At 51.9% G+C, this 12,850-nt stretch overlaps 1 protein-coding gene across 3 annotated transcripts in view; it reads right to left on the bottom strand.

The window, feature by feature from the left end:
• Positions 1-1,635: 1,635 nt before the first annotated feature.
• GRIK4 (glutamate ionotropic receptor kainate type subunit 4) overlaps positions 1,636-12,850 on the bottom strand; it is a 175,421-nt gene continuing 164,206 nt past the window's right edge. For 2 of the 3 annotated variants that reach the window (XM_068994692.1, XM_068994693.1), the window contains 7 exons: positions 12,147-12,256; positions 10,070-10,243; positions 9,304-9,469; positions 7,096-7,321; positions 5,524-5,652; positions 2,898-3,016; positions 1,636-2,094 (listed from right to left, as the gene is read on the bottom strand). In XM_068994692.1, the coding sequence (XP_068850793.1) occupies positions 1,729-2,094; positions 2,898-3,016; positions 5,524-5,652; positions 7,096-7,321; positions 9,304-9,469; positions 10,070-10,243; positions 12,147-12,256 (1,290 nt within the window). In that variant the 3' untranslated portion in view covers positions 1,636-1,728. Of the gene's footprint in view, positions 2,095-2,897; positions 3,017-5,523; positions 5,653-7,095; positions 7,322-9,303; positions 9,470-10,069; positions 10,244-12,146; positions 12,257-12,850 lie in introns of those variants that run through there. The other variant, XR_011146575.1, reaches the window with a different exon arrangement.

Here is a 12,850-nt window from a genome sequence, read left to right as displayed (position 1 = left end):
TGGATCCCACCCCATTCCCTGCACATCCTCCTCAGAAACATCTGCTGGAATCACCCTGGATTCACCCCTGGGCAGCTGGGCTCTGACCAGCAGGTCTGGGAAGGATGGAACTGCATCCCTGCTCACCCTGCTGTCAGCTCTGAGTTCTCTCCTTCCTCATCACCGGATGTTTGGGCTTTTTTTAATTGACCTTTGCTTTTTAACTCCTGTTTTCCATTCGGCCACACCAACAGCAATACCACGGGTGTGTTCACACTCGGGCAGCAGAGACCTGCAACAGCCAAAGCACCTCTTGCCTGTCAAGTTGCTGCGTTTCTCCCTGAGCAGACGGGCCTCGAACTGTCTCACAACTTTCCTGACTCTGAATAGGGATGGAAAGAGGGGAAAAAAAAAAAAAAGGCATGATTATACAAGGACATCTTTTATTTCAGTACATTCAAGACAAAAAGAAAAGAAAACAATTCAAGAACAGGATGTACCTTCACTCAAGGCTTTATCTCCCCTGCCCCTCTCCATTGTCGTCTCTTTCCTTTTACAACCAGAAATTGCATAGAATTTGTTTTTTCAATCAGAAAATTAAATTTGCCAGTGTAAACCCCACATCTGTACCAAGCAGAGGGTGAGCTGCTGCTGTTTCTAGGGAAGTCAGTATTTTCCTTACACGAGATCCCGGGCTCATGGTTTTCTCAAATGCTGTGTGGCTGGAATTCACCCTGAAAGTTGAGGGTGCTCCGTGGGGTCATGGATTTGGGGAGCTCATGAGCCTGGGGCAGAGCTCAGAGTCACTTCAGGAGCGTGCACAGCACAGCCAGGGACACTTTGGGGGTCCCAATACCTCCTCCCTCAGCTGGGGGGGACGGGCAGCCTCCCCCAGTGCTCCCCACTCCCTCAAAAGGGTCCCCCCACCCCATCCCAAGAACAGAAAGGAAAAAAAAAAAAAAAAAAGCAAAAGATAACCCCAGAACAAAACAAAAGACACAGAACCCCTGAAATTCCAGGCGTTTCAAGGCCTCTTTGAGTTCACTGTGTTTGTTGGCTGTTTTTTGGCATTTTAATATATGTATATATATCTAGGTATAGATATATTTCTCTATATAAGTAATTTTAACAACTCCTCAGATGGACTTCCAGCAAATGCTCCCAGGGAGCGTGTCCCATCCCATCCTCCCCTTCCCCCTTCAACCCACCTGCCACCCTCCGAAAAGGAAGAAGAGTTCAGCACCTGGTGCCTTGGAGACTGGGTCCTGACATACCCAAATTAAATAAAAAAACCAAAATAATGACTCCTCCCTTCCCATATCCACAGCAAATAAAAAGTCCCACCCCCTGCCCTAGGAGAACATCCCCCAGTAAGTGACGGAGAGGCAGTGCCAGTGTCCTTTCTCCTGACCTTGGAGCGGGGAGAAGTTCCAAGAACCTCTCCAGCCCCTGGGTGGGCAATACCTGCTGCACCAGCCACCCACCACATCCCTCCTTCCCAGAGACAACCTCTGGACACCCACCAGCCTGAGGACCTCCCTCCTGCCACGCCAGGCTGCAGTGGACACCGAAACCGCAGCCAGCCCTCCGGCCAGGCCTCCGCCGTTGCGTCCACCCCAAGGTCCACCTTGCTCTGGAGAAGCCGGGTAACTGCTATTGATTTAAAAACGAGTTGACATTGTACAAGTCCATGTTCTGTAAAATGGAACAGGACCCTCTCGTCCCACCCCGACGCCCCCAGGCCCGCCGTTACTCGGGCTCGCTGCTGTTGGTGGCCTTCTCCCACTCCAGGCTCTCCTCGCTCCGCGCCGGCGACCCCGCGGCCGGCCGCGCCCGGAGCCCCTGGAAGCGGCGGCACTCGGGGCACACGCGGATGTGGGTGCAGCCCCGGGCGACCAGGGCGGCCTCTTGTGCCAGTCTTTGTGCCAGGGGGTCTGGCTCGCCCCCGCTGCACAGCTTGCCGTTGCTGAGCGTGGTTGTGCTGCGGGCTCGGCGCTCCTCGGGCAGAGCGGGGCGAGTCCGTACCACCCCCCCTCGCCTCCGACGGGGGTGGAAACTGTCCTTGCACAGGATGATGTTGCGCAGCTCCGTCACCATCTCTTGGCACACCGACACCTGCAGGGGAGAGCGGAGGCGTCCTGCTCACCTGAGCAAGCTCGGAGTCCCTCAGGGGCTCTGGCTCCTGGAGTGGTGAGGCCTTGGAGCCCTCAGGTGCCCCTGACCGTGGATCTTTAAGGTCCCTTCCAACCCAGGCCATTCCATGATTCTGATGCCAAGTTTTTATGGACTCAGTGCTGCTGGTTTTAACATCAACGTTCAGATATCTACCTTTGATTTAACCCAACTCTGGCTCTCATCAGAGACCCTCCTGTGTTTGTTCCTCACATCAACACAGGATCCAAACCTGCTGCAGGTAGAAATCCCATCCCCAGGAAAGGTACCTGGATGTTGGAGAATAGAATTATTGGGATCAATAAAAGAACTGTGCAAGCTATTGGGCTGGAGGTTTTTAGGCCTGTGTGTGTGAGAGACATTTTCCGTGGGAAAGTCCCTGTGTGAAAGTAGACAGTTCGGCCTGAGAAAGTATAGGGAGTCCATTTATCAACCATACTGGTTTGGCTTCTGTTTTTCTCGTTCCCCCCGCCGAGGATCCGGGCTCCCCGTCCCGCGTGGCTTCCTACACCTGGATGCTGTGCACAGCTTTGATCCTTTGGAGCATCCCTACAGCCTCGCTCTGAGTAGGAGTGCACGAGAAGCTCATGGATTTTAGACCCTGCCCAAAGGACCAAGCCTGCCCCTCTGTGTTTGAGGTGTCAAAGCTAGGAATGCTCCTCTGGCTGGGTGTAGGACTTGCTCTAGGACACCCCACAGACAGCAATAAACACACCCTGTCCCCTCAGGGTACTCCCAGGTCCTACCTCTGACTGTTCAGAGTGTCGAAGGCTCCACAGAAATTCCAGCATTGCCATAAAAATTGCTACGATTAAGCCACAGATGAGCACCACGAAGATTCCACCAATGTTCTCCATTCCCAAGCCTAAAATAAAGCAGGAGAGACAGTCTGGAGAGGCAGAAACAACATCAATCTCAAGTAGTGCTGCACAGAAACCCCAGGTTTTGCTGTTTTGTTGACATCATAGACGCCCAGCCAGGGACCAAAACCATGGAGCCAGCAGTGTCCTATTAATAGCTCCCTGCATGACTCAGATGGCCAAGTGAGTGACTTGCAATAACTGCAGATCGAAGATGCCTTCTCAGAAATGATGATTTTGCAGATAAACAGCCAGAACATTGGAGGGAAGCACAAAGCAATTTGTGGACAAACCGAAAACAGGAGGGGAAAAACGCAGGATCAATGGGGCACATTAATCCCTGCAAATTATTCACCGAGCTCCGGTGGCTTTGAACTTTGAAAAGGAAGAGGAGCAAGGTTGTTAAAGGAGCAGAGATGAAGGAGACAGGGAAGGGCTTTAAAGGCAGCTGGCACAAGGAAAAAGCTCCTCTGATTACATCACAAAGTGCTGCAGGAAAATGATTCCGGCTGCTTGGACTGCAGTGGGAAAGGAGAGGCTCTGAACAAGAGCAGGATGCTGTGTCACTCTACAGGGTGACAAAATGGGGTCTCTGTTATGGGTTGGGTCTCTCTGCCCAGCACCCCTGGCCCATGAGGAGGAAACAGCCCCTTCCATGGGGTGCCTCATCCCACCTCCCTCGGACAGCCTGCTTTCCACGGGATGACCACGATGCCTACCCAGCCTGCATTCCAGGAAGTTCACCAGCTGAAGAAAAATCCATCCCTTAAAAACCTGAGTTTTCCACGCTCTGAGGCTGTCACCTCGCTTCCCACCACAGCCCTGGTCGCCAAAACTGTGCCTTCATCTGCCTGTGAGATGAGCCAACCTCGACATTCGCTGTCCTGGGATGTGGCTCCTCTGTCCTGTGTTTGGTTTGGGTCCCTGATTGGACTGATTACTAAAAAACACGTGCCCTGCGCTGGGTTTGCTGTATGAGGCCATTTCTCAACAAGAACATCTATAAAAATCTTCCTCTCCCTCCTGTAGCATTAAATCAAAGTGTAAGAATCGATGATTTATTGACTTAATCTCGGCTTGGCTTTTAGACATAAAACCTCACCAAAATCCTTGTAAATCGCTGACCTGTTTTGTTCTAAAACTTAGGAGGTCACATTTCTGCCTCCTCCTCCGTCATTCTCTTGGCACCACCCCCAGAGCAATGCAGGGAGTCTGTAAATCAGAGACTTTTGCTTCCTCAGCAATGGTCAGGCAGAAAACACAGCCTGGAATCACAATTTAGACCCAAAGGTAAAGGCCATCCGCTCCTCCCAGCAGCTCACAAGTGGGAATTTGGGGTTGGTACCTCTCTCTACATCCTCCCAGCATTCTGCCTGGGTGCCACCTCAGACACCCAAGCTCACTGAGAGGTATTTCCTTCCTCCATGCAGCTACAGCCTTCCTCATCTCCCAAACTGAGGAAGTGAGCCATGGCACAGGGAACAAACCAGCAGAAAAACTTGCCCAGGGTCACAGACTGTGCTGGGTAGTGCCAGAAACAGCCCAGCTTCCCCCTTCCAAAGCCATCTCAAAACAGCCCCCAGCCTAGATTCCACCTTGGAGTTGATTTTTGCACAGTTCACAGAGAAAAAAACAAACCCTTCCACCTTTGAAAGTAACACCTTTAATAGCAGTAACCTGATGTCTTACACCTTCAACCTGGAGATTAGTGACTGGGGTTGCCTGTAGAGCAGCACTGCCCTAAACTGAGCATCACCTCCCAGCCCCATGGGGTCCCATCAGGAACTGCACAGACGCACGCACCTACACCTGCTGCAAGGTCAAAAACGCCAAAAGAGCTTCCCCAGATCTGGCCTGGCTCTTTTCTCTGCCCTCACAAAGGTCACAAGGCTGTGCTTTTAACTGGGGGGCCTGCTGGCCTCCCAGAAAACACTTGCTGAGGAAAGGGCAGCTGCCAAAACTAAAAAAATGCAGCAACTGTGTTAAGCTGGCAACTGCTCTCACGCTGGGACATCAGCCTAATGTGGTGGCTTTTATGGCAATTTGCATAGCATTACCCAAAAGAATTTGCTCCTCAGTTTACAAATGTACTAATAAAGTCCTCATGCCCCTTCCCCTGGCTGTTTAAAAGATGCTTTCACTTGGAGCCATTAACCAGCGGGCCTGTGGTGGAGATCCATCTCCCTTCAAGGAACCCAGGATTTTGGTCTGATCCCTTTAGCCATCCATTTTCCCAGACATTCATTAGAAGCTAATTTACCCTCCATATGCCTCCAATATTTGTCATTTGGTTGTTCCCGCTATCTCTGCCCCAGGCAAAAACACACAGCGTGAGGCACAGCAGAGCTGTTTGGCTTTCTCCTTGAATTGTGAGGGAAGGAATCTCAGGTCAGGAGAAGGGGAAAAAGTGATTCCCAGGCAGAAAACCAGGCAGACATGCAGCTGGGTGTTCATCCTTGCACCTCTGGCCAGGATGTTTCTGTGCCTGGTCGCCTGGGAGTGCAGGGCTCACCTTTGGCTCTGTGGTCCTCCTCTTTGGGGCACTTCCCTCCTTCCCACCACTTGCGCTTCAGGATTTCCAGGCGGTTGTTCTCCTGCAGCTGGAGGATGGCCAGGTCGAACTCGTCGCGGAACACGGAGCCTGCAAGGCCGAGAGGGACGTGGTAGGGTCCCGCCTTCCTCCCCATCATCATCATCATCATCATCATCATCATCATCACCATCACCATCACCATCATCATCCCCCCCACTCGCCCCCATCCCAGCGTGCCCAGCTACCACAGCTCCTCTGCGGGTGGCTCGGAGGGGGTGTCAGTCCATGCAAGCCATGGAAAGCTGCAGCCTCCCCGCTGGGAATGTCACCTGGTTAATGTCACTTGCAGAAGGTGACTTTGCCTGGCCACCACGACCCACACAGGCCACTGGAGGAGGTCCATGACAAAGGGAGCTGTGGTTTTTAAATGAGCAGTTCAGTATCACTGCTCCTGCAGACCACGGAGGTCCCTCTCCTGTCGTTCTACCTCCAATTCAACCTTGCTCTAAACGCTCCTTCCCTCAAACTGGTCACGGAATAGAAATCCTGAGTTGGAAGGAGCCCAAGGATCATGGAAGCCCAAATGTCCATGGTGAAGAAGCTCAGTCCTGTGCTGGGCGTGGAGCTCTGCTGCAGTCCCAGTGTCTGCTACCAGAGATCCTTGTCTGCCACCAGAGATCCCGAGGAAGGGCCGTGGGAAAGGCTGCGCTTCTCCCGGTAACTCTGCACTATTGTCCCAGCCAGCAGCTTTCTGCTCCTCTTATCTGCTACGGTTTCACTGTTTAACAAGACAATGTCAGAACAAATTTAGCCCTGAAGGTAGGGATTTGTACTCACTTTGATCAGGTTGCTGTGACTTTACAAGCTTACCCATGTTCACTAAACTAGAGAGGCTGTTTGTGTGACGGGGGCCTTATGTAATCCACCTCAACTTTGTGTTGCTAAATGCCGGGGCTTAAAGGTCAGGACAAGGCTTCCAGGCTGTCCAAAAGATCAGCGGATCGTTTGGAATAACAATGACTAAACCCTTATTTAGTGGTGATGTTCTCTTGCGAGGAGCTCATGCATTTGAAAGACAAAACCCCTGCATTTGTTAAATGATGATGAGCTGAGATAGCCCCTGAACCGCCCAACTCTCTATCCTGCAGTTCTAAGAACCACCAGCTGCTAAGACACTCGTGCTAAAAACCACCAGAGCTGCAACAGCGTTACTTTGACATCACTTCTGGGATTAAAACAAGAAGCACAAAACGATGCACAAACAGTGGTTGGGGAAGGAAACAGTCAGCAAAGAGCAGAAAACAAGCAGCAATTTTGAGACATCTTTCACATGAATTATTGAAAGAGCCGCGGTTCGCGTCTCACATGGCTCTGGACCAGAGCAGGGTCTGGCACATCTGGCTCTGAGCTTGGGCAACAGGTAAGAAACCAAAAGGACCCTGGGCAGAGCTGTGAGATGCAACGTTGGCTTGTAGAGCCGGCGCAGCCTTTGGAACGCTCCGGTCCTCTGCCGACAGCTGAGAAGGACTAGAATTGTTCTTCACTGCCTACCGACGGGCATGCCAATCCCGTAGCCCTTGGTGTCCAGAAGGCCCCCGACCTGCGTGAGGTTGCAATTGCGCTGCCGATAATACTCGTTCATGGTGGACTCCAGCAGGAAGGCGTAGTTGGAGTTCAGCACGCGCGCGATCCCTTCCTCCGTGCTCTTCACGAAGACGCTGGGCTGCTTGGAGTACATGTAATTCCACATGCGCTGGTACGTCTGGTAGCGGGAGTTCTGGTGAGGAGAAAGAGGCGGCCACAGCTCAGGGAGGAGATTTGGGGGGAATTAGACCCCCTAAATTAAACCCCCAAATCAGGCGCCGCTGCAAAAAGGCCACAAGGGAGAGAGGAAACAAATCAGATTTCAGATTCAGAGAGGATTTTGATGCCTCGTCTTCATTTATCTCTAACAGGCCCAAACATGGTGGCAGTTTGTTGGCAAAGCTGGGCATGAAATGCCCCAATTCCAGTGGGGCCTGGCAAAACTTTTTGTGTAAATGCAACTTCAGAAAAAAAATCATACTTTCAGGAACCACGTATCAAAAACACACAGAAAAAGCCGGAAAAAAATAGCTCCTGCTTGGCTGATTGAAACTTCTGGATGCTTCCTGTAGAGCTCACACCCTACTGACCATCCCTCAAACATTGTCCCAACAGTTCTTCAGTGTCAGAGCCAGACTCCAGCACCCTGAGGAGGGCACTGAGGGCTGGGGGCAGCACAAAAGCTCTCTGGAGCTTGGTGCTTGCAAATTTTCCTCAAAAAATAATCCAGATTTGGTTCACCCCCCTGTGAGGCAAGTCAAAGTGACTGCTGAAAAGAACTGGGTTTTTTTGTCAGTGATTACGATAAACTAAAGCTCAGCCAGCCCCGAATCCTCAGAGTCTGCTGGTGGCTGAACCACCTTGGTCTGATGAAAAGAAAGCTGAGAATGATTAATCTCCCTTGCCTGCGCTGAGCAGAGAGTGAAACCTGCTCACACAAAGACTGAATACAAACACACTCTGCTCTACACCAGGATTTTCACACTGTCAAGGGCTCATTTTCTGTGGCTGCCGAGCGATGCTGGACAGCCTCGGGGAATCTGCTGCTGACCCACTTCCCATCCTCACCTGTCCAGCTCTGGGTGCAGCCACTTGGGCAGGAGACAGATGAGCAGGGGGGGAGTTGGACCCGATTCGCTGCATTTTTAAACCTGAAACTGTGTGTGGGTGTCAGGGGAAGCACTGCCAGGACACGGTGCTTCAGGAGGGGACAAACATTCCCTCATGCACCCAGGAAGGGAGGGGTGGTGGAGGCAGCCTGTGTTATCCATCTCTGCTTTAACCTCCCCATCCTCACACCAAATGGGCAAATAGATCCCAGCACAGCTTAAAGCACCGCAAATGGGACAAAAGCCTCTTTTCCTAATTTCCTCTCTGATCTCCAGCACCCGTCAGGCAGTGCAGAGACACAGTCAGGGGTTTAAACTTGAAAGCTTTCCTCAAGGGAGCCCCTCGTGTACAACCACCTCACTCACTCAGCTCACTCTGCTCAGCTCATTTTAGATGTAAAATTTGGCTTAAAAGTAGCTCTTTTCCATATCCCTGAAGGGCACAAAGTTGGGCTGAAAAGCTCAGGCTCACTCCAGAGATTTCCCAGCCTTCCAAACTCAGTTCAGACTCAGAGTAGGGGGGAAAGAGTGAGAACAAGCTTTCTCTCCTTTTGGAATTTCAACAAGTAATAAATAAATAAATAAATAATCCTCAAGCAGTTCTTTGTGTGTTCAGAGCGCTGCAGAAAAGATTCACTCATTTATTTCCCTTCTGAGCAGAGCAGAGAAGATAAAAATTAAACTGGGCTAAATGGCCCACATAACTTTGCATACACTTGACTTACTTATGTTCAGTGCCACTGACCTCACACAGGTGCCAGCACTTTGACTTCTGCGAGCCTGCCTGGGCTCTGCAAATGTTGCTTTGCTTATCTCACCTGAAAGACTCTCAAATAAAAGCTAAAACCACTTGGAGACCCATGAAAATTTGACTTCCTTGTCTAATTCCCTTCTCTGTCCCCCCACCACGCCTCTCCCACCTTCATCCCATCATCCCCACTGTGGATCCTGTGCAGGGATCTCTCCAAAAACTGGAGTGACACGGGCACAGCAGGCTGAGGGGACACCCAAATCTGACTGAGGGGTGCCCTGTGCTCCCCCCAGGCAGCCAAAGAACGGGGTTTACTTGGAAGAAGGTCATGCTGGAGCCGCCGTGGATGGTGCCGTACTCGATGGTGGTCTGGTCAGCCAGGTCATCCACGGACTCGATGGGGACGTCCATCCGCTGGACGGTCAGGAACGCTGCCAGGTTGGCCGTGTAGGAGGAGATGATGATCAAGGTGAACGCCCACCTAGGGAGAGGGAAGAGAAGGTGAAGGTTTCCCTCGGAAAATCTGCTCTCCGTCCCCACCCTTTGCCTCCGAGAATCCCAGAATCACTGAAGGTGGAAAATCCCTCCTGAGGATACAAAATGCTGCTAGCAAGAATGTTTCTTGCTTCTTTCCAGTCCTGTGAGATACTTTTCTCTCTCACAGGAGATATCAGCAGAGTTCTATAAGCTATGAACACCTGCGACCTTGCAGAGTTTTGTTTATGGTACAGTAGGAAAATATTTTGACAATGGATGTTTAGGATTTTAGCCAATCACCCCAAGGGGTGGCTGATCCTTTGGCCAATTAGACTATGAAGAAAAAAGTCTATAAAAGAGTTGTAAAATAATTAAATAGAGGAATCTTGCTAGCTGCATATTGTATCCACACCCTCCAAAACCATCAATCCCCACCTTGTCACCCAGAGAGACGAATGCCACATCCAGCCATCCTTGAACGCCTCCACCACCTCCCTGGGCAGCCCCTTCCAACGTCCCACAACCCTTTCCATGAGGAAATTCCTCTTCCACATCCACTTCTGGCCAGAGGAACCTTCCTGAAGGGAAGGGCTGCCCTCCTTACCAGACTCCACTGACGCAGCGCGTGGACAGCGCCTGGGGGGCGATGGTGGAGCCCTGCTGCATGAACCCCCCCACTGGGAACCACAGCGAGTTCCCCAGGGAGTACTGGTTCACCAGGAGGTTGCATCGACCTTGGGAGCAGGGGTGGGGGCTGTACCACTCGTACGGCGTCAGCCTGAAAGGACAAGGAACGGGGAGCTCAGGGAATGCGCTGGGAAATGGGACATCCAAAAAGAAAAAAGAAGAGAACAAAGCTGTGAAGCTCCAGCTCTCCTGGAGGCAGAGCTTTCTGAGGAGGAAACTCTCTGCTGTCAGTTGATGCCCAGGGCTCAGAGCTGCGTGAAACGTTTGCTCTAAGACTCAGGAGCCAGAGGCTTTCTTGTAAAGATTTGCAAAAACTTTGAGAGGCTCTGCTCTGGGCAGCTCTGCGTGCATCCTGCAGCCCTAGGTGCAGATTCACAGCACAGCAGCAACTCCAGATGTGCACGGACTTGATGGAAATAGAAATCAAACGTCTTTGGCTGTGTTCCCTGCTGGAGCACGAGCACTGATGGGAAGTTCAAAAGCGAAGTGTGTGAGCCCTGACTGCCTTAAACCATCAAACAAACCATGTTGGTGCAAAGGGTTGTTCTGAGAAGGTCTGAGGGGGAGCTGGAAGTTGAGTGCTGGTGTTTAAAAGCATCCCATCCTTCAGAGACAGGCCAGAGGTGGGGATGGGGAGTATCTGACAGCCTGTCACTGTTGTGACTGCACCTCTCTCTCTCTCTCTCTTTTGCTGTTTCCAGTCCCCAAATCCCTGGTTGCTAAGAAAGTCTGCTAATTCCTGAGCTGCACTCCATCTTATTGCTCTGGCTAAGGAAGCTGGGGCCTGGGAGGGTCATTCTGGGGCCGTTGCCAAAACAGCTGCAGGGCCCTGCCAGCTCACCTCGTGTTTAGCCAAAATGCAGGGGTCATTTTCATCCCTGCATCCCCTCTCTCACCGTGGTACCAGGGAGGAGAGGAGGTTATTTCCTGCAGACTTTCCATGGTGGATCAAGCACTGGCAGCAAACCTCAGTGCTCTGGGAGAGTCTGCAATGCACAGGGTCAAAAGCTCCTTCCTGCTGAGCAAGGCAGGGAGCAGCAGCCAAAGCTCCCTCTCCAGTGGATAAAGGAGTGGTAAAGGTTTACCAGTGGGTAAACCTTTTTGGAGGATCATATTTAAAACATGAAGAAGGGGCTAAAGAGACACCAGCTCTGCATTATTCAATGGTTTCTCCAGAACGGCGTTTCTGAGGCTGTAACAGCATTCGAAGAACCCAGTAAAGCCCTGTCAGGATGACAACTGCAGCCGTGCTGAGGGAGCGGGCGACAGCGCAGTTCCAATTTGTGCAGGGAGAATTGGGCATTGAGGGTGTCCCCAAAGAGCCATCGAGCCCTGAGCCAGGACACGGCCCCACTCTGCCTGTAACAGCCCATCCTCAGGGATGTGGGGAGGTCAGGGAGAGCAGCAGTGGAGCCCAGAGCCCGGGCCTCGATGGGGCCACGCTGCAGGCGAGCACTCGGCGCGGTGTTTTAAGCCTGATTTAAATTGGTCACAGGGGAATGGAGCTGAGAGCTGCTGAGTGAGGCTCTGCATGTCAGCTGCTCAAAGATAGCCATGAACCTTCCTGTCCTCCACAAACTGAGCTGCTCAGGGCCGAGGGATCAAGACATCACTCATGGAATTTGTGTTGACACCTCGGAATGGATTTGCAGGTTCCCAACAGCCTCCATCCTCCCTGCTCAGGACAAGGGGTAAAAAAACATCTGCAGGGAACATTTAAACAGCACCAAAACCTTCTCCAAAACCTTCTCCCACCCTTCCCACGCAGCTCCGGGCACCGCTGTGGCCAAGCACATCCTGAACCAGGCCATGATGGCCATCCCAGAGTGGGGACACGGTGACAAACCTCAGTCAAACAAACCCTTCTCGCCAGCCCATCCCGGTGACCTGGGGGGCAGAGGATGTCCCCGTGTCCCCCTGGGCATCCCCTCTCCGCGGGTCTGCGAGTGACACTAGGTGGCACCGCGAGGAAGGGAAAGGCACCGCGACATTACCGAGCCACCAGGAAGAGGACACAGCTGACGGCCAGGTAGGCGAGCAGCATGAAGAGCCAGACGCCGGGAGAAAAGGGATCCAGGAAGGAGAAGTAGCCGGGTCTGCGGCCCTGGGAAGGGAAAGGAACAGGAGTTCCAGCTGGCTGGGTTTGGAGAGGTGAAAATAGTTCTGGAAAGGCACGAGGGGACAAACCTGCCCTGGTGGCACAGCAGCGGGGAAACAGAGAAATGGGAGCGGGGGATAAACGGGAGAGGGGGGATAAACGGGAGAGGGGGGATAAACGAGAGAAAAGGGGATTAATGGGAGAAAAGGGATAAATGGGAGAAAAGGAGATAAATGGGGGAAAAAGGAAATAAACAGGAGAAAGGGGAATAAAAAGGAGAAGGGGGATAAATGGGAGAAGGGAAGTAAATGGGAGAAAGGAGAATAAATGGGGCAAAGGGGATAATTGGGGCAAAGGGCGGTAAATGGGAGAAGGGGAATAAATGGGAGAAGGGGGATAAATGGGAAAAGGGGGGTAAATGGGAAAAGGGGGATAAATGGGAGAAGGGGGATAAATGGGAGAAGGGGAATAAATGGGAGAAGGGGGATAAATGGGAAAAAGGGGGATAAATGGGAGAAGAGGGATAAATGGGAGAAGGGGGATAAATTGGAAAAAGGGGGATAAATGGGAGAAGGGGGATAACTGGGAGAAGGGGGATAA

The sequence above is a fragment of the Aphelocoma coerulescens genome, chromosome 24, assembly GCF_041296385.1.
Source record: "Aphelocoma coerulescens isolate FSJ_1873_10779 chromosome 24, UR_Acoe_1.0, whole genome shotgun sequence".
Taxonomy (NCBI): domain Eukaryota; kingdom Metazoa; phylum Chordata; class Aves; order Passeriformes; family Corvidae; genus Aphelocoma; species Aphelocoma coerulescens.
The sequence above is the reverse complement of the archived record's forward strand: the minus strand, read 5'-3'. Positions and strand labels throughout refer to the sequence as shown.